At 37.5% G+C, this 22,357-nt stretch overlaps 1 protein-coding gene across 1 annotated transcript in view; it reads left to right on the forward strand.

Moving 5' to 3' along the window:
- Positions 1–21,871, forward strand: part of CABCOCO1 (ciliary associated calcium binding coiled-coil 1) — a 55,394-nt gene extending 33,523 nt beyond the window's left edge. The window contains 4 exon segments of the mRNA XM_085229351.1: positions 14,560–14,682; positions 15,071–15,175; positions 15,177–15,212; positions 17,332–21,871. Of these exon segments, the coding sequence (XP_085085477.1) occupies positions 14,560–14,682; positions 15,071–15,175; positions 15,177–15,212; positions 17,332–17,370 (303 nt within the window). The 3' untranslated portion in view covers positions 17,371–21,871.
- Positions 21,872–22,357: the final 486 nt, after the last annotated feature.

A 22,357-nucleotide genomic window follows, 5' to 3' on the forward strand; every position in this document is an offset into this window, starting at 1 on the left:
TCTTTAAAGAAGTGATTGCTTTTCAGTGATGTGTTTCCTTTATGTGAGACTCTAAGATTAGATGTGTCAAGAGGAAGGAGTGTATTTTACATGGTGGTGATTTTTATTAGCCATTTCATATTTAGTTGTCAAAATGAAGTCAATTACTTCTGTATTGTAAAAAGTGCATCATTTTTCACTTTCATTTTGAGAACAATTGAAAGTTAAAGCTATTCCACAGCTGCCTTTTCTCTTCCTTTTGTCCTAGTTGTTGCTGTTACAGTTTGTTTTGCCATCAGGGCTGAGATTGGACCTAGAATGCCCAAAAAAATAAACAAAATTTGAAAGTGTTACATAAGTGTTTTTTATTAATAAGCACTCTTTAAAAACAGTTTACCAATAAGAAAGGAGAAAGTGAGAGAACAGAGAGAGAGAAAGAAACTCTGCTTCTAAATAATTGGAGATACAAAGGAGTTTATGGATAAAATATAGGTATAAGCAACCTGGCTTAGATTTTTTTTTCTTTTGCCCTTTAGCCCTGTTGTTTGTATACTTAAAACTTTTATATCTTTGAAAGAGATTTAAGTCACAGTTTTTGTTTTTGTTTTTTTTATAAATATATGTGTTCACTAAGAATATTTAGTCATTTTATTTTTAATGTAGGCTTTACTTTTTATTCTCAACACCTGTCTGAACCAGAAAGCATTTTTTGAAGAACTCTTCTCTGAGCTATTGAATTAATCTACAAGTAATACAGCAGTTGTTAATTTGTAGGTGGTTTCAATGAACTGTAATGGGGAAATGCCACAAGAAGATTTGGTAATAAAATTTTATGAATTATATTATGCTGTAAATAAGTACATGATGCTTAATAAAAGGAGCTCTGGAACTTTCCTCAATTTTCAATGCAATTACCTTAGCCTGTGTTTGTTTTTATGACAAAAATGTAGTTCAAAGTATTTCGTTGAATAAGCGAGTTGCCTTTTTGAGTTAATATGGCAAGAGCTTATTTATAAGAAATAATACATTTCAGGCTCTACTTATTCACACATTTCAAAAACCTACTATTTCTTTTCATGAAAGATGACATCTAAATTCACATCATAACTTCATATTTGGCAGTGACAATTTAAGAGATACTTGGGGTCAAAAAAATGAAGGAGTTGAAGGTCAAAAATAATATATTTTTGCTGTAGTCCATAGGAAAATGTGTATAGTAAATGCTCTTCCTGAAAGAAATCATTGTATTTAATTATTTTGCATCTTGCGTTTTTCTTCTCCAAATTCAAATACAAAACTCTCTTGATATAAAAACCAAATAGGTTTTCAAACTTGTTTTCATTTCTGTAGAAAAAATGACACATGGCTTCAAGCAGTTTTGAAAGTATTCTTCTGTCACAAGTTATGGCAATCTGCAATATTTGGTTGCAGGGTTTTTAGAGTTTGGGGGGGGGAAAAAAAAGGATCCAACAAAACTTTTACATTTCAAAATATTATTGCATCAGCTTTATTGGTAAGAACTGAAATTGTTCAAATGACCTCAGTAAAACAATTTGGACTACAATTCCCGGAATGCTCATGAAGCTGACATGCCTGCATGTTCCTAAAAAGTCATAATCCATCATTCTGATGCTAGATCGATGGATTATGACTTTGTGATGTCAAGATCTGTGAATTAAGGCTTTTTTGAGTACAGCCTGCTATCCAATTATTGCCTCTATTCGTATATTATAAATCATTATTCCTTCACCAGGTAGTCAGCAGTTTCTATTTCCTAACATTTCAGAGCCTTCTTTTTTTAGCCATTGTTGCACCCTCATTGAGCAATCAAAAATGGAGAGTGCTGACCTGAAAAATAAAGCTTCTATCACAGCAAATTGTGGAGAGAACAACATTCATTTCTAATTCTTGTAGTTTCTATTGAAATAAAGGGAATTAGAATAGATTGAAACAAATCCCATCTTCTTCCAGCACAAATGAGCAACGTGATAAATTGGCACAAATGTTGTTGGCATGTATTGACTTCATTTTTAAGCGCTCATGCCTGAGTTTCGCACAAATGATGTTTGTTTTTCTGATAAGTTGCAGGATTTTTTTAATATGAAGATAGATCAGCTTCTGATTTAAAGCTGAAATTTGCCAGCATGCTACCTTAAACGATCGTGTCTATTAGGCACTGTTAAACTTCAGTTCCTTTGAATGAATTATTTATAGAATAATAAACTTGCTTCTAATGCAACGAAGTATATGATAAAAGCAGAATATGCTTTACTGTAACCAGTTTAGGTGTGTCAAATCAAAACGCTCTTTAAAAACAACTTTATTAAAAGATATTCAGAAAAAGAAGAGCTATTTTAGGACCTCTCATGAACCCAAGAGAAGTCATTAAATGAAATGTAATCATGCCGTGTTGGAGAGTTATTTCAAAAGATTTCTCCAGCTAAGGGAATTTAGGTTTAAGTCTGTATGGGGATGGAAAAAAATCAATAGTATGATCTTGTTGTTTTTTACTTCATTTTGCTCTACTGATGGTTCTTCATTAGGATGCAGTTTTCACACTAGGTGGCTGTGCATAAAGTGCGTCCAGTCAGTACATTGCTAGCTGAATTGTTGTCAAAAAAGATGGTAATCGATGGAAGGGAGGTTGGTATAATGACTGTGGTAGAATTAGTCTTTTAATAACTACTTGTTCTAGTCCTCTGTCTGTCAGATAAGAGCTGTCACAGCACTGTCTTGTGCCTCAGTTTCACCTTTATTTAAACAATCACACGGATTCTAAAATCTGTCTCCCAAGGACGATTTCAATGTCACTTTTCTGAAAAACAGATTTGCCTATCTTTTGTTGCCTGTTGCTATTCACTCTGTTTTGCAAGTCAAGGGTGATATCTGAAACTACATGAGAAAGTTAATGCAGTATTTTGCCTGTCTTGCTATCCAGGAGCTGAGGTAGTGCTTTAATATGATGTAGTTCAGTTCTTCTTAAAGAAAGATGTTGTCTTGGCATTTTTATCTCATTCCTTGTTATTTATTTATGGAGCTCTGGGTGTTAATGGCATCCTTGCTCTCGTGTACTTTTTCCTTTTCTCTCTTTTACACTTCCAGATTTGTTTGGTAAGTCTTCCAGGCTGCTGAGGAGTGTAAAAGAGATTTGTTAGCCTGCTGGGAGAATCAAAAGGCTTTGGTTTTTGTTTTAGATGATATCCAACAGGACACAGCCTTAGAGCCCAGTTCTACTGGTGGGAAGTCCACCAAACCTCCTTCTGTCTTCCATGAAAGTAGACTCCAACCCATTTTCAAATTTCCTGTTAAGTGCAGTTGCCCACTAGGTGGAGACATAATATGTTGTACATCAGTGGATATGCAGATGGTAATCAAATCCACCAGCTGCTGCCTGCTCTTCCTGGGCACCTTGCCAATTCACTGGCAGTATGTTGACTGGGAAGCAGACAGTGACACACTTTGATCGAAAAGCTTGTATGATGATTTTTTTTGTTGTAATATTATTGTTTTTTAAAAAATGATAAAAGAGATCAAGATGTGTATCTTGATCAAAGGGTATTGCTGTCTGCTTCCCCATCAGCAGCTTCTAATTTATAGAAATCAGATTGTGTGGAAAGCAATCAGCAAAGATTTGAGGTCTTTCTTCTTCTCACTGCCAGGAGATGCTGACAAGTGAGAAAATTAAAATCGGAGGTGGGGAGAGAACTAGTAAAACACTGGTTGAAATATAATTATTTTAAATCAACAATTTTAATAATTTTAAGGCTTAAAAAATCCACTTGAAGTGCTTCAATTGGCTGTTGGCTATCACTTGTGTTACAAGCGCACTGTGGAGTCTTTCAATGATGGAGGATGTTGCTTTGAGACTAATTTACCATTTAGACAGATATTTCTGCAAAGCTAGTTGTTATCAAGTAAAAAGAACCTGTCTGTATTTTGGGGGCCAAGTTTTTAAGAAGTATCTCCTATCAGCTTTATTTCTTCCACATGGAGCTGTGCATCCAGCAAGATTTATTAGGGTGTCTGAATGATTTAATGAATACCTGCAAAGAACACTTAAACCAGTCAGTGCTTTAAATATGGAGTCAGATTTTGCAGAATCAGAGGACTTATTCTGAAATTTGTCTATTATGTTGGGCAAGTAGGGTGTCGGGTTTTTTTTTTCTTTTTTTAAAGTCATGTTAATGATTCCTGCTTTAAAGGCCATTTTGTTGTGATTATGTTCTTTGCTTTACCTTCCCCCCGCCCACCCCAGCCCTTCTAAACTTAAACGACAATTAGCAATTACAGATATATAAGCATATATGCACACAAAGATGGATTGTGTCAGTTGTTGAAAGTATGCACAGGTAAATATTTCTGGCCAACATAAAACCACAAACCTGGGAGCAGTGGTGAGAGTTGCATTACATTATGCCAAATATAAGAATCAAAATAATCATATAGCAGGAGGAGATAGATAGGATACGTGACATTTTGTATAGATGGAACAAGTGATTGTCAAAGGGAAGCAGTCCGACATTGATAAGGAAGTGATCAGGGACCATGTCCAGGAGTCTCCAAGAGTGCTATCTTTGTTGTGATCTTTGGGTTATGAATTCTTTTGGAAAAGTTAGTTAAAATCTTGGTTCAGTAGAAATAAGCACTGATGGAGGACGTGCTGGACCTTCTGCTGCTTCACGGCAGTTGTGCGGAGAATAAATTTGAGACTAGAATAATGAATGTTCAGCATTGCACTCTGCTCCCAGAGTGGTAACAATGAATCCATTTGGCCAATCTGCCCTGTGCACTGAACAAGTCTCTGCACATTGAATAGGTCTCTCCTACACAGGACCGGTTTAGATCCATGTCTCTATATACCCCCTTGTCTCTACTGCCAGCTGAGTTTTGCCAGCTCTTAGTGATTTTTCCACCCTCTCTTCAACTTTTCTGCATGGCACTCCAGACACGTGGTGTCCCTGATGTTCCTCCAGAGGTTAGACCAAAAGAGGGCACTTCCAGAGTGGGCAGTGTCAATTTTCTGGATAGTGCTGGATGTTCTTAGGAGAAGGTGCTGCTGTTTGGCACTGGCTACCTTTGAGTTCTTACAATGCTGCTGTGATACTTAGGGAAGCTGCCAGGGAAAAGGTGTGGCTAAAATGAATAGATAAATAAAGCCTTTGACATCATTGCATCATTTCCTTTTCCATATTAAAATCTGACCATCACAGCTGTATCATTCTTGTCTCGGGCATACGGTATTCAGACTTTGTGATCACAGCTTCTGCACCTGTTCTTGTAGAATAGTTTGAAAGGACTAAATACAAGGGAGGAGAGAAAAACACATAGAGTGCAGTTGAACTCAGTACCCTTCATATTCATGTATGGGGCCATTTGGAAATTCTTGCACTGTTTTTTGAATATCGTGATAATGCTGACAAAAAAAAAGTTCAAGCTCCTTTACTATATTAAACATGGTGTAATTAAATATATTACTAAAGCAAAGTGTAATTGGTGTAAATGAACGTTTTTCCCCTTATATAACTGTAGGCAGCACTCCTACTCAGGTGAGCCTTAAACTTTGCAGAGTGTTTGACATATAACTGATACAGAAATGTTGGTATTTGGTAACTGGAATGATATGAATGTTAGGTAGCATGTAAGTATGCCAGTAACAAATTCTTTGACTGATATTTGCTTAGAAATCCATGTAGGTCAACAAATAGTGCTGAAAAACATTTAAATGCCACATTCTCTGTAAGTGACTCAAGAATTTCTGTTCAGTGCTAATTCAAAGTTCTAAATGTTTCCATGCAATCCGGGCTTGTGTTAAAATTCTGTATGCTTGTGGAAATCCCCTTTGAGCAAATCTCAGATTTATATTGGGTTTGTTACCTTTGTTTGTGCTAATTTTCTAGAATATGAAGTTAAATCAGAGTTTATAAGGAATAAGGAGTTAAGTGAGTGGTATACATTTTGTTCTTCAGAGAGAAATTATTTTGCTTAAACAAATGTTGATATGTCTACATTTGATTATATGATTTGCTATGAGCTTCCTAACAAGTCAAAGCAGAACGAGATTTATATGCTTTTTCACCAGAAACTATTTCATGCCCCAACAGAAATGACTCCTTTTCTCAGAAACCTTCCAAGTTGAAGTGGGAGGAGATAGATTGTAAGGAGATGCTACCTACTCAAAAACAACCTCACATTATCCAAGGTGTGGTTGGCTTTGGCAGCTAACCAAGGGGAAACGTAATAGTTTTCATATCACCCACCAAGCCAAGCTATGCTGAAATAATGCTTTGTTTAACTCTTGTGTTGACCGGACTAACCCTGCCTGTATTCACAGCTGCATTTTCAGTGAATATGAATGACAATATTATGTATAAGATAGAGTTAAAACTAACCCCAACTTTCAAGTTGAGATCCAGTATAAACAGCGTTATGAGAATGTACTGCAGTAAGGAGAGCCTGTTTACAATGGAGTATGAAATTTAAGTATGGTATAAGGAAGTAATGATATGTTTTGACTAAAAGACTGGCTAGAATACTTCAGATTCAAGTTATGTAGAAATGCAGTTGTAATACTGATAGCTTTGATGTGTTTTTGTCTGCATACTGATGAAATATTCTAGTGTTACAATAGGCTACTTTCACATAGAGGTAACCAAAAGCTGCCTAACTCTGAAATTCAAAAGAAAAATTGGCTTACTTCTGCACTCCCAAATTGGAAAACGTATGTTAATAACTTAATTTGGATGATAAAAACATGAAAAATAAGTGCTTAAAATACTGTCTAGTCAATTTTCTGATAAAGTAAATTTGTTTTCCCATTTGTGATTAAAATGACCTACAGTAAGATTTTTTTTTTAACTAGGTGTTAATTAAAAATATGGAAATGGATTTGAAAAACATTGCAGTTCACAGTGGAAGAATTACCATAACTGATTTGTTCTCACAGTTGTGCCTGTTTTGAGATGTTTTTAAGATGTCTGAGTTACCGGTTCTTTCTCTGCATGGTTGTTTCCAAAGCAAAATGTGATTCCAATAAAAACAGTAATTGAATTTACAGTCCACAGGAAAAATTGTTGTTTTAACAGAAACTTACACATTCAGGCAAAGACTTCATGGTTTAGATCTGATAATAAACAATACAAGCTCACCATTTTATGTGGCTGTCTTAAAAAGTTTTCTAATGTAGCATATTTTTTAAAAAATCTATATTCTAGTTTTTAAATTATATAAGCAATTTTTTTTACTGTTAGCTTGGAATCAATATTGTTTAGGTAAAAATTTTTTAATGCAACCTTTTAGATGTTAGAGCAGCTTTTTCTGTACAATCAGCTCAGAGTCAATCAATACAATGGAGCCTATTCACACAATGCACCTGATGTCTGGGAGGAGGGTAAGGAGAGCTGGCCTTGTCCTTCGGTGTGAGGGTGCAGAGCATGGGGCACTTGTGTGGGAGGCCTGTCCCCAACATGTCTTGTATGGAGCCAGTGCCGTTTGCGGAGCAATGGCTAGGAAGAGAGGGCTGTTCAAGAGCAGCTGTGGAGAAAGGCAGGAGGTGGGACCTCTGTCCAACTTGAGGCAGTGAGTACACTTTGCAGAAAAATATTCTTAGGGCTGACAGAAAGCACTGTGGAGCTGTAAGAGTTGGTGGTACTGTTGCTGCATGTGGTAATAGCGCTGCATGTAGGAAGTAACACCCCACAAAAACAGCACAGGATATGGCCAAGAGCTGCCTGACTTTTGCCATAGGCACTTAGGACTGAAGAGGTAGTGCTGTTGGTTCCTACTGAGTTCCTACAGCACTCCATTCAGCAGGAAAAGGAACACCTCCCAGCTATGGGCAAATAGGGGTGCCCTAGTGAAGAGCCTGGTGTTGCCATATTATCAGTGGGAAATGTAACAGGCTCCCCTTGCTGTGGTTCAAGGCAGGTGTATTAAGCAATTATTAGGCTTTTAATCTATCTTAGTGTCTCTGATTTTCCTTCAGGAGATGCTCAGTGCTGACGATGGGAGTTGATAAAGCACCTAGAGAGGGTGTGAGGAATACCATTTCTCTAAACATTTTAATTCCTTTAACCCACTTTGTTGCCAAAGGCAAATACTCTGTCACAAATAGGTTTTCTTTGAGCATGAGACTGCAGCAAGTCTTCATCTCCCAGAAGGAGATACCAAAATGCACCTGGTCGAATATGCTTTCGCTTTTTTATTATTATATTTTCAGTATTCATGTCAGATCTTTCCTGATTAAATGATTTGGAAAAAGGGATGCGCAACAAGGAAATGTGAATCTCTGGCCTAATCAGTTGTGTGCCACCATACACCCTCTGTATGCTAGTTGTGCATTAAGTTCAAAAGAATGTACTTTTACTTTTTTTCTCAAGTGATCACGTGACTAATTACAAAGCAAACAAATGAACAACAAAAGAACAAAACAACAAGAACCTCCCCCCCCAGATTTGTTTTTCTGATATTTGTACTGTGGCTACTGTGGAAAAGGCTCTTGATATACATACATGTAAATATATATTTTTTTATTTCTCATTTTTTTTTAAATTAAGGCTTTAGGTCTCCACTGAATAAAGCAATACAGCCACAGTGGGAGCTGGCTGCAATTTCCTTGTTGGGTGCTCTTGAAGTGGAAAGGTGGGGCTGGCACTTTAAAGAGTCCTGATGTACTTTTAGGGACTAAAAAAAATCCTTCATACTTTCTCAAAATCTGTATGCACTGCTTTCAAAGGATTTTGTTAACCTCGGGCATTTAAAATGGTGAGCAAGATTCCCAAAAATCAGGAGACTTGCTTAAAAATAATTTTTGTTTGGTTCCTTTTGCTTACAGTCTAGTTTTTGAGCTTTCAAGATTTATGTTTTTCATCTTTCCTCTGCAACCGTAAAAGCTAGACATGAACTTTATTTTTAAATGAAAGTTGAGATTCTCTTGTAATCCCTTGACTCTAGGAGATTTGGCAATGCTAAATGCAATCTGAATTTAGAGTGACCATTCCAAGGTGAATCATTTAGTGATGTGCCCTCAGTGTGAAAGCCAAGTGGGGATTTTTTTTTTTTTTGTCTCTTATTTTGTCTTTCTAAATAATCTGCAAATTGGCAGTAATAATTGGAAGCTTAGAAGCATATGACTCCAGCTCAGTAACATCAGGATTTTTGTGTTTTTTTTTTCCTGGGACATGAGGATATTCTTACAGAATGTAGGTATTAAGGGCATTCTGCATTAAGGTGTCTCTAGAGAGAGGGGGGCTTTGGTTGCTATTGTAGAAGAACCCTTTTCTACTCCATCAAGCATTAGTTGGCAGCAGTTCTTGGAGCAGCAAGAATATCCTGGTTGTTGCCCTTATACAGTTACTGAAAAGAGCAAGAGGATATGTAAAAGCTTCAACTCTGAGGAAAAATATTTATAACTATGACAATGTGCTTCCTTACAATTATTTATGGGCAAAATGTAGAAAAGGAGGAACACAAACTATAAATAATATTCCGTATGTAAACATAATGGCAGCAGCAAATTCTTTTTATTTAAAAATTAATATTGATGTTCATTAATATAAATTACCACATTTCAGATGACTCTGATGTCCTTGAGGCCAGATGTCACTGACTGATTTACAGCTTCCTGGGGGGAGGCGTAGATCCTGTTTTGTCAGTGTAGGCACCGAATTGCTTCACATAGCTATTTTGAACTAGATTAATTGCTGATGTATTGTCAGCAGAGTTGATTCACATCTCAGCTCAGAAATATGGAAAACTGTCTTTAAAATGTATTAACTTGAATTCTGAAATACAGGAAAAAGAGCATAAAAAATACCTTTGACTTACTGAACTTTTGTCTCATTTAAGGAACAGTGGTTAGAATACTCCTGCCTAGGAACATGCACATGGACTTTCCATGTACATCATTGGCAACTGAGGAACATTATTCAGAGGCCAAGTTTAGTCCCTCCTTAATCTTAACTCAGATTTAAATATTAATACAAATGTGTGTAGTGAAGGCATTCAGAAGCTAGTTCTGCCATCTTAGTCACACTGCACGGGTCATGTATCTGGATTAAGTTTCTGCGTACCTCATAACATCCCTCAGTCCTTTGGATCTTGTAGACAGTATTGTTACAAAACAGGGCAGCAAATGTATTTGAAGAGCTGTCAGCAGCTCCCCAGAAACCTCGCTGGTGAGAACACAGTTGGGTGATACGTTAGGAGGCTGGTAGAGTGGATTCAGTGTGTTTGCATCTGTTGGGAGGCTAAAGAGAGAGAAAAGCTTGGTTTGAATAAGGATGCAGCAGTGCTTCTCTGACCATTAGTTATTCATTCAAATTTAACCACGTGAAATACAGGCACCTAACAAACCATATCTTGTAAATGCCTTTTATTCCAGCAACTGAAATTCAGAAGATCAGTGGGTAAACAGCTGGGCATGCTTAGCGTGAATGGCAAAGTAATGTCAACTCTATATTAAATATTTTGTTTCATAACAAATATCACATATGAGAAATCTGTGCAGGTCTCTGAAAGCGTGAGGCCCTATGACATCCAGTCAGAAACTACACAGATGATAGGAATATGGAGAATAACACACAAACACATTTTTAAATGCATCTGTCATCCATATAAAATCAAATCCGTATCCCACTGAAGGACATTGAAAAGCTTTGAAAGATGTTGCAAGGCTTTAGAAATGGTCCATGCTGAACTTGGGATATTTTTTCCAATCCTTATAAATAATTATTTTCTTATGTTTGGTAAGATTAGCTACAGAGAATTTGTGTTAATTCTCTGTGGACAGGGGTACGGAATTTCAGATTATACCGAGCTGAAAAGGTGGTTTAAAAATGTCTCTGTGATACAAAAGCCTTGTATCAAAAAGCAAATACACCACCACCCCAGTCTCTTTTCTCATTTAAGAAATAAATAAGCATACACTGTAAATTCTAATTTTCAGCAAGTATGTTAGCAAATCCATACTGACCTTGACCTCAGCTTTGCTAATTTTCAAACCCTGACATTTATTCCCTGAGTAGATTGGTTCCCTTCGTGCCACATGCATAAATACTGCAAACCTTTCCAATGTCTCGAATTAGAGTGTAAGTAAATAGCTGGTTTTAATCTACATAATATTTTGAGAGCAGACGTTCTGTGCTATGACTATTAAGATATACCCAGCAGCCATTTGTATAATACTAAAACCTCTTACATATATTATTAAAAGTAATGCTATCAGCCAGGGCTTGTTTTATGCCACAGAAACTTAAATAATAAAATACAGTGTGGATAAAATCTGCAATAATAGTAACTTAAGCAAAATTAATTCAAGTAACAGATAACATCTGGGGAAAAATGTAATGGTATATTGGTAAGTTATGCAAAGCTAATTTTATAATAACTACCACATCTGTGGAACTCATTTATTAGAATGCTTTACCAATCTTCTTTCCTGCCATTACCCTGTTTTAGAAATGTTCCTGTATGCTATTTTACTCATTGCTCTGCCTACATTTGTAACAAGGTAATTTGCTAGCTCTCAGCAAAGAGGAAAGTCTGCAGGCTTCTGTATTGCACAGCGTGACACTTTGCTGCTTTGGCCTTTCTAATGCAAACTTTTCCTAGAAAGAATTCTGGGAAAAAATGGTGGCATGTGGGCGTAAAGTGCAGAGCGGTGTTTGAACAGGGGCTGCAGCCCTCAGCTGGGATTGTGCTGGGACTGGGTGGAAAGTAAGGGCGGCACTGAGCGATGCTTCCCACGTGAACCTTTCTGAGGCCGGAGCAGCCTCCAGCCTGTGCTAGACGGCGTGGTTTGAGGGGCCTTTTGGCACCCAGGAGTTAGTGCTGTGCGCATTTAACTCCTGCTCCTCTGATCCCTTTCAGAGCATCCCTTTCTCTGCAGCTGACACCAATGTGTCCTCTCCATTTGTGCTCTGCCTCACCGTTTCTTTCTGCCTGAATTCTCTTGGACCGCTGGACTGCAATGTGCCTGACAATATTGCCAATTAATCTGAAGGCGTTATCATCTTGCCAAACTGTTTCTCACTTTTCAATAGTTACATTGATTCAAAAGGACGCTCTGAGTAATACATCTTTGTCATAGTGAATAATGCTCAGATAATGACAAATCTTCAGGAATTAAAAAAATGGAGTATGAATTATTTAATGTAGGTCAGTGGAAGTAATTTGCCACAGATTTACCTAGACTTCAAAAATTAGCAACATTTTTTTAAAAGCTGGCTTTAACTGTGTAAAACTTACCGTGTCTCCTTCCCAGTTTTTAGATGGATTTCACTACAGCGCCATTAGTGCTATTAAACATGAGGTTTTGTTCAAAGGAAATACAAAGACTTAATTGTATTTTTTAAAGGAAAGTATTGCATCAGAAGGATTCATTTAAATACGTTGCTTGGCTTCGGGCTCTCACCGCAATTCATTTGTTCAGATTTTCCCCTGGACTTGTTAAGGACACAATGTATAGGAGGAACAATGAGGAATGGCATTTTTAGGTCACTATATTTTGGCTGTAAAATGTAGTACTGCTCATAAACTTACTACTAAACAGAATATTTCATATTCTGCATTGCAGTTTCAGAGACTTTTGAAAAACTTTTGGCTGACTATTGAGACTATTATGGCTCATTAAAGAGCCTAGTTCTGCTGTAATTTAGTTATTTCTTAATGATCCAAGGGTTATTATTAGACACAGAACAGATGAGTAAAGAATGACTCTCTTTAAAGGGATGCACTGAAGTAAGAATATTGTTCTAAAACTGTATGTCTGAAAATCCTGTCCATACTAAAGAAATGTATTCGAATAGCTAGGAATTGGTTTTAAAAACCTCACCTATTAATTTTTATTTATTTTTATTTACTTATTGGAGACCAAAGTGAGTAAGTTGAAAATGTTTGGATCTAAATAAAGACAATAGTAGAAGTGAATAGTTAGCTAAATGACCAAAGGAAGTAGTTATAAGGAAGCAGAAACTACTTGTGAATTCTCATACAATTTAGCAAATATTTTTCAGTGAGAAAATACAGGTTGAGAAATCAGAGAATGTTGAAATGCTTGCTAAACCAAAAGAGCTCTGGTTTTAAAAAACACTGGAATTTGAAAACAAAGCTTCTGGTTCAGTTTAGAAAGAACAGCATTTAGTTCAGCAAAGGGTTTTTCCATTTTGATGAAAAAACCTAAACTTTCTATTTCCTTTGTCAGTATTTAGACACTAGCAGAGTGCTGTAAAATTTTGGGTCACAGGTGTTGCTGGAAAGGATTTTGGTCTCTATAAAATCTATCTTTTTCCTCACTTAAGTTCTTCCTTCCTTTTGGGTTCTTAGAAACCTGGGATAGCAGTATCTTTTTTGGGCTAGCTGATACATGGCAGAGAATCTTGAAGATAATGGCAGTGTCCAAACATCACCTCTGAAATGCTTTTAGGACTACGAAATAAGCTTTTAATGCAATAAATTAAACTGACAAGGTCATCACTGTTTCTTTTTTCTTTCTTTCTTTCTTTTTTTTTTTTTTAACCATAAAAATTACGGAATCTTTCATATTTTTTTAGCATATTTAACTGTAGCAGGTAACTGTAAATGAGCCAAACACCAATCTAGCTGTGATTTCCGAGGTATGAGGAAATTTAATTTATGGGAGCTGCAATTACCCTGATGTGAATTAATGCAGCTGACTTGCACCATGCAAGCAAAATCCTGTTTTGTAATAGCTGACTCAGAACTGGAACATCTGCCTCGTATTCTCAGTGGGCATTTCCCTTTGCAGAGGCCCAAAACATACCATTAGTATACCATTTCTTAGTCATTCAAAAGTGCCTTCTGTCACCCTGATTGACATGTCGCACACACACACACACAAAAAAAAAACAGAAACACAAAACCTTGGCCCCCTAGAGGACTCGAGGCAACATTCTGCATCACTTGAGAGAGACCAAATGAGGATGAAGGACAAGTGCTACATCCAGGTACTCCAGGAGAGAAAATGTCCTTTCCTTACCTGAGCGTTCCTGGAGCAGCAGTTCAAACACCAGCATAATTCCAGCGAGGTGTTCCCATGAGCATAGGAATGAGAAATGGGAGCAAGTTGATCTAGCAACGAAAATTGGACCGTCAGTGATTCTTAAATTACAGTCACATATTAAAATGTTTGATGCAGTGTCACTGTAACTTTACTGCAGCATACTCTTGCCATTGAATGTCTGGATGGTCTTTTCTGAAGGTCAGAAGGGTCTTTGATTCCAAAAAGCGACAAGATCCCTGTTCAGGAATGAAATTTGCATTGTGAAGACTGCACATTATCTAGGCACTGTGTTTTCTAAATGTAATTATCCATATGAGTAAGAAGCTGTAGTGTTATGAAATTATGAAAATCATATGTTCTTTCCAAGTGTTTTAAACAGGTTCTCTTGAGATGCAGCTAGAAATTAAAGTTGATTTATAATCATTTTTGGTATGCTTTCCAGTTCTTAGCACCTGGAAAGTAACACACACACAAAAAGATATTATTTTTTGTAATTTTGTAATTAAACCTGAATTACTTTTTTTTTTTTTTAATTTTATTTTATTTTATATGTATATTGGCAGTATATGGTTGAACTTGCCCCACCTGCAGTTACCCCCTTCCCTGCTCCATCTGAGGAAGGTACATCTTCTGATATCTATGCATCACTCTCTGCATCACCAATAGCTGCAGATATGGAACCTAAGGTATGGAGTTTTGTTCCCTTTTTTTTTCCCCCAGCTATTATTCTGTGAATCTTCCACCATGTTTATTCCCTTTGGTGCCCAGTACTATTTTCTCCAGAATGCATTCACTTCTAAAATAAGTGCTTGAATGAAATTGCTTTTATTGCATTAACCAATCAGCAGAGGAGGACTTTTATTTGAGTCAGCACCTCTGGGCTGTCATCCCATGCAGCTTCATGACCTCAGCATCTGCCTGGCCTGGGCAGTGAAGGAGTGATGCTGGCTGTGTCAGTAAAGTTCTCAAAAGCAGGCTTTGAGTATCGTTGCATGTCTTTGAGCTCGACACTGGTCCTATAGAAAATGTGAGGATGTTCTTACTCACATATTTCTTATCGTTGATTACTGCTAGGGGTCTGATCAAGAAAGTCTCCTGGGGGAGCCCAGCCCAGAGGCAGAGTCCTTCGAGGCAGGTGCTGTGGCTGGTTTGACTGGTGAAGATCAGAAGCTCACAGTCTTTCCGAATCCCAAATGAAATTATTGGCAACCTTGAGGTACTATTGCTAAAAAAGCTTTTCACTAATTCTATGGTAATTAGCTAGCTCAGCTTTAATGAATATAAACTGTATTCATGCTAAAGCTGGCAAAAAGCACATCCATATGCCATAAGAATGTGAATTAGCCTCTATAAATAGCTCCTAGTTTAGTCAGCTTACATGTGATAAGATAAAAAATATTCAGTAATATAACAACATATATCTTCAGCATCACCATGTGTTAAAGAAACATGGGCCAAATCCTGCTTTGGGAGATGTCAATGATAAAATTCCTTTTCCAGAGTTCAAGATCAGCTGCTGGGATGGAGCATATGCAATGTGTGCTTAATAAATAAGTGGTTAGATGCACCTATGTTACACATCCTGCAATCCATATAAGCAGTAATACACTGATGACAGTTCTAGACCTCAGTTGGTTGATTGTAAGTGTTCAAGAGCTGTCTTAATGGAATGGATCAGGTTCCAGTATGTGGTTTGCAGACTGTGAGGAGTCTGTGAGTTTCTTCTTTAGGGTTCATGAAATGCAAGTAAGCTATTGTCAGTGGGCTTAAATTGTGGTACGGTAACCTGCTTTTCTGTAGAGAGATCTGTAAATTGAAACTTCTGGAAAGCCAGAAGAGTAGACCATTGTTAATTTTGTAATTTTGATGTACCTCCCTCCAGCATGTGAAATTATTGAAAGGAAGCCAACTAGAATGTGGCTAGATCATGGAAATGTTATGTATGTTTATTTCAGCTACCAGGTGGCATTAAAGACTTTAAACTTCATACATTGTTACAGTTTTAGATAGAGCACAATGAACACTGTAGGCTGAGCAGAAATGTATTAAATATATAATATTATCTGGAAATAGTGTTTACATGGATTTATATGGATTATATATGAACTGGGAATATCAGTTGGAACAATGATACCATCATTAGATCTACCTACTTGATTTCACATTCACTTTCAGCGTGTGTTTATAAATGAGAGAGAACCTAGCCAGTGTTGTATTTTTCCTGTCCTACAGAACAAACGAAATGAATGATTTTCACTTGACCTTGATTTCATTAACATCACTGCTAAGAGCTTTTCTTCTTTACAAAAGCTGCGGAAATTAGAGAAATGCATTAATAAGTAATAGCAGAGATTTCCAGGATGCGCAAGCCAAAACATTCCTAAAGTGGCAAGTTACTGCAGGCTTTTCTGGGACAAATCCATTTACTGTATCAAAATTATATGAAACATATTGACAGTGTGTCTCTAGACTCAGGATCAGATTTTGTGGAGCCTTTGAAGGACCTTTCAGCCATTTCCAGTTGTGTCACCAACTTTCACAATTCTTGGAAGGACTGTCTCATTTCACTCCTGTTTCTCTTGTCTCTTTGCAGTGATGTATGCTGATACTGAAAAATGCACATAAATTCCCATGAAGCTCCAATATTTGTGGTCTTTGTTCTAGTGATCCTGCATTTCTAAATGCTATCAAATCAAGGACAGCTACACTTTATCACTACTATAGATTTCCCTAAAATGTCTTAGAACCTTTGTGCCATCCCCCACAAATATTGCATTGCAAATTAAGTGCTCAGAATCTTCAGCAGTCTGGATTTCCAGAATATGATACACATTCATAATTGTGTTTGTAATTAAGAAAGACAAGCAACAACACAGGAATATGTTTTTTATTGTTTGTTTTCAGCAATGCTTTCTAATTCCAGCAGTTTCAATAAAGTGTATTACACTAGAGAACAAGCATCTGCAGCAAAGGAAAACAGTGAAAACAACCAAATCCCAAAGCAATTTTTCTGATTTGGTGTTTATTGGTAAAGGCTGTCTGAGAACACAGGCAAATTAGCCTATCTCTCAAGACAAGGGTATATGAGAAATGGCTGTCCCAGATCACTTCCTGTCCGTGGCACACATACCATACTTTGGGGTCGCACACAGTAGTACGATAAAGTGTTATCACAGAAGTACAGGCTGAAACACCGTTATGTCTGCAGAACACGAGAGTGGGTAGGATAATGTCTGTCTTACTGCACCGCACTGTGTCAAAACCACAAAGACAATGTGCAGCCAAAGATAGCTCCAGCATAATCACCTTTTTTTTTCTTCTGATTTTCTTTACAGGCGGACTTAAATGAAAAGCAGCAAATGCAAGAAGCTTAAACTTTGAGGACAGAAAAATTAAAAGGTCTTAACTACCCAAATGAGAAAGTTGATGTTGTATTTTTCAGAAACTGAGGTTTGGTAGGTGATGCACCAAACATCATTATTTTGGTGTACAGGAAAATGCTTCACTTAACTGTTAACTAGGAATAGTTAATTTCATTTCCCCAAATTTACTCTCTTCTGCCAGTGTTGTTGTTTAGCTTAGACGTAAGTGGGAGGCTGTAAACAGAAAGATATGTAATTCAAGCATGTTGAAGTTCAGTTTATTTCTGAAGGGAAGTCTAAATTAAAAAAAAAAAAAAATCTAGTTTCATTCTCTTTCTTTCTTCCAGTTGTGAAATATTTAACAGTTTCTGCTTTTTCAGGATACTTTGCTAGAAGGAGAATACAGACAGAGAAAACATCATTTGAGGTATTGCAGATGCAGTAAGGAGAGAATTTAATTGATGTGTAACTAAACACTTTCCACTATAGTTATTCATCAGCTATATTTTTCATTTCATTTTAAATTACTTCCTAAGCTTTCAAACTAATTTATTTCTTTTTTTTTTACTTCCACCAAAGTAAAATTGCGTAAAAAAAGAGTTGGCACTCCTACAGTTGTCCCACAAAGACTGCCTTTTGATTTCCTTGGAATGTTTTCTGGAATGCATGTAACCTTTCATCTGAGAATGCATTTCCCACCCCTCTGTATGCTAACATGCTTCCGTATTTTCTCAGACACAGAAATGCTTTAAACAAAAGAGGAATCTCACTGTAGCATAAATCACATAAGAAGAACTGCTTTAATGTCTATGTTTCTAAATAATAGACTCTACAAAATGTTACGTTACAAAACTCTGTGCCCTAGAAAGCATGTTGAATACAAACCATGCTTTCAAGTGGGAAGGCTGGCCCACATACCTAATGGAATATTCGAGAAATAGAATGTTACATTAATTACAATTTCATATTTTTTCCTCATTAAGTAAAACGTTAGGTTTTGTTTCACTTCACATCCATTTTTAGGATGACAATGAAAAAGGGTTGCAAGCCTGACCCATCCCAGGCAAAAAACCAAACCACCCCGAAATAGCATACCTGGAGGCCTTGTTTGCTGCTGCCTGCCCTGCACAGCCAGGAGGGGGCATTGCCTGCACGTTGTTCGCCAGAAGGAGCTCCAACGCTCAGGGCAGTACCTGCTTGCTGCATTTGGGTGCCAATAGCCTGGAAATAGTCTTCAGAGGACATGTTAGATGTGGGCGCTGAACTCTCGGAAGCAATTGTTTGAAACGTTCAGCGGGCAGAATATTGTGTTTGGTCTCATGAATTGAGGAAGATCCTTCTGTTGCTTTGTGATCAGGAGAAGTGGGCTCTGTAACAGGCTCTGTAACAATGCACTTCAAGTTTTCTTAATTTTTCTATCCGCTGCTGACCAACACGTTAATGCAGGCTTCCTTTCAGCTACAAAAGCTCACTTCCCATTGGAACACTGAAGTAATTCCTGAGGAATTACTGGTTTACCCTATAAAAATCTTCATAAATATCTAAGATTCGTTATTATGTTCTATGTTTCTTTAGTGTTTTGGAATATGATTCTTTTTTCCATGAAAATTTTCTGAAATCAAGATGTCCTTTATTTTGATATGTATATTAATTTCCCAGAGCATTACGCTTATATCATAGGTTTTTCTGGTTTTCAACTCAAAGGTAAGAACAGAGTTTCTGATAAGAGCCATCTGTATGGAGGGGGAATTATTTCTTAAAGTTTTTGCTGAGAATGTTATTGGCAATTTAGCACTTCGGTCAAATTTGCAGACTGCAAAATTCTTTCTATACGGTGAAGCATAAAGGGGACTAATGGTGGTTGTGTTAAGATCAATGCTAAAGAAAGGCTCTTGCCTGTATCTCTTCCTCCCTCTCCCAGATTTTGTAGAACTGGGAAATTTTGAAGTGCTTTGAAGATGAGATTTTGTATATAAACATCAAGTATTACTGCAGTGATTTGTTAGCATTCACTCTTAGTACATATGCATAACAGCTGATGTGCTGCAGAAATCCAAAGTGGAGTTCAAATCCCACAAACTGTATTTGTAGCTCTCTTCCTGCTGAGCTAATGATATTTGTAGCGCTCTTCCTGCTGAAATAGTGCTACCAATAAAAACAGCCCCAGGGTTTTTTTGGGGAATAGGAGGAGGGATGATTGGAAGGCGGAGGTGAAGGTAGGGACATGAGTAAAAAGTGGACATGACAGCTCTCTAAGCAGTCAGAGTACATGCTCTGACATGGCATATGAGCATCGGTTTGAAGAATCCTTTCATGTCTTCAGAATGCTAATATGAAATGCAAAACGTCATGCTTTGGATAGATTGGTAGGAACAAAATGTTCAGATGCAATATGGTGCATTAAGTACAGTCTCCAGTCTGTATTTCTGGATTTTCCATTGGTTTAAATCAGACTTGCTGTTTTTAAAGTCTCCCGTGTCATGTTGAGTTACTGCTATAGTCGTCTCTAAAAATAAGTATACCGTCATTTCTGAGACCCACCAAAAGCTGAGGCTTTGGCATAATAATCTTCAATTTTTGTTACACTGTTGATATGACAGAGTCCTTTACAATATACATACCTAGCATGGTTCTTAACAGGTTCCCACCCTGCAAAGCCTTTAAATTAAATCAGGCAGATGTTGTAGAAAAGGTGTATTACACTGTGCCATATCTTCCAAATAAGTGCAGTTTTTCTAGGGAAAAGTGGGTAGAAGAAACACTATAGTTTTTCCTATATAATATTGATGATTTTTAGCATCTACATGGTAAAATCCTGGTCTCTGCAAGGATTTTGTAATGAGATAGTAAACAACTAGTAATTATCTTATAGTACAAGCAAAGCTTTTCCAGCAGTACTTTCCTGCACCACACTGACAGAGGATGGAAGTTTTGAAAAGATAGAAAGCAGTTATTCAAATAAGAAGCTGGTGTGAAAAAAGATGAGAAAGGAGGCTAAAAGAGAAAACATGTTTTTTTCACCTGTTCCACAATATTTTGCCACAACTCAGCTCTCAAGCTTTTCTTCTCTTTCTCTGCACCAATACCTCATTTGAATTTTAAAATTACCACATTGTTTCCTTCCTAAAATTGTAACTGACATTCCTAGAAAATTTGCTTTCCCAGAAAAGCATTGTGCGTAGGCTGTAAATTTAGCTTTTCACAAGTGAGGAAAAGACATTTTCTTCAATAACCTACACTGCCAGCGTGACCACAAAATGTGCGCAGAGTCAGCATTTGTCCATTTAAATCAGACTTTTGAGCACGATTCACCACTAAAATTCATTTATGCAGGTGTGGGCATTGTACTTATTTGAAAGGATTTATTCAGTTGAGTAGATTATTATTTTCATTGAGGGATTTGGTTTCAATTCATACTGTGTAACACAAAACTTCTTTGTATTATACACTAACATTGTGGGATTTTGTTGGCTTTTGTTTGGTTGTTTTTTTGTCATTGTTGTTTGTTGGCTTTGTTTTGTTTCGTTTCCCCCAGTGATATATTTCAAACTTTCTCAGTTCCTATTTCTGCCTCTTAATCCTATAAGGTGCTTGGACTCTCCCGACGAGGAATTCATAGAATCATAGAATGGCTTGGGTTAGAAGGGACCTTAAAGCCCATTTAGATCCAACCCCCTACCATGGGCTGGTTGCCACCCAGCAGACGAGGCTGCCCAGGACCCCATCCAGCCTGGCCTTGAGCAGCTCCAGTGATGGGACATCCACATCTTCACTGGGCAGCCTGTGCCAGTGCCATTCTCATGATACCACTCTCATTCTAGAGAAATTTACACAAGCCACTGTGAAAGAGTGTGCTCTGATGCTACTTCTACTATGTAGACCCTCCATAGAGTAGGTTTGATCCCAGGCTGTCATCCAGAATGTTCAGAAGGGGCTGCTCAAAAGAAAGGATGTGAATGTGGACTATACCTTCTCCTCCTCAGCTAGCTGCTGTTTATAGCAGTGTGGATATGACAGGTAAGCTTCAGCATGGCTTCCATGCATACCAAAACTGTAAAGAATTCACAGCTAATGTATGTGGGTATAGTGGTGTTTGAAAGGGATGTTTATACTCTCATTAGCACTAATCAGTGTGATGTGCCATCCTGAAGGTGAAAGATACTGCAGGTGACTGGGCAGTTCACCCTCTCCTCTCTCACTTCCCCTCATTTTAGGATGGTGTTATAGCTGCCCCTGCCATGATTGCAACCACATCATTCTCTGCCCTGCTGGAGTAGGGAGGGGTTGTGCTGAAGGTGAGATCACCTCCACCTCTCTGCCACAATTTGCAAGCAAGTGAAGCAGTGACAAAACACTCAGGCAGCAGTGCTTGCCACGAGCAACTCAAAACTGTATGTAACATTTCAACCCACTTTGTCATGGCACTTCAAGTGTGCAGAGAAAGCTTCAAACTCCAGCAGTTATGGATTCAGATTACATGTTCGTGACAAGAAAAGAAAAAAAAAAAGAAAAAGAAATAATCAAAGGATAGTTGCAGTGACTCATATAATTGGGAGTCCCATTCAAATGCAGAACATTAAGCAGAAATTGGAATTAGTAATACTGCAGAAAGAACAGAATATAACATATTTACAGATTGGAAACAGCTTGGCTTTTTACACAGTAGAATTAGTAGCCTGCTGCCTTAAAGCTTGCACTGTCACTGACGCAGCAAAGATGGCTTTAAGTATGAGCTTTCTGGTTGCACGGAGTTCTGCGCTTGTAGTCCTGGCTAGGTGTGCTGGTACAAAAAGGGAAGGGTCAGCTGCTGCAAATGCCCTGGCAAAGTGGGATAGGGGAAGCAAGAGGGGAGGCCTGTGTTCTGGTAGAACACAGAGGCTACGAGGGAGAATGGTCCATTGAAGTCATTCTCCTTAAATGAGTGTAGTACTTCTCTGCTCATGGAAAAAATAGGCTATTGGGGTTGTGTCGATGTGGGATGCTGGTGTGGATGATGATT

The sequence above is a fragment of the Meleagris gallopavo genome, chromosome 8 (assembly GCF_905368555.1).
Source record: "Meleagris gallopavo chromosome 8, MGAL_WU_HG_1.1, whole genome shotgun sequence".
NCBI lineage: Eukaryota > Metazoa > Chordata > Aves > Galliformes > Phasianidae > Meleagris > Meleagris gallopavo.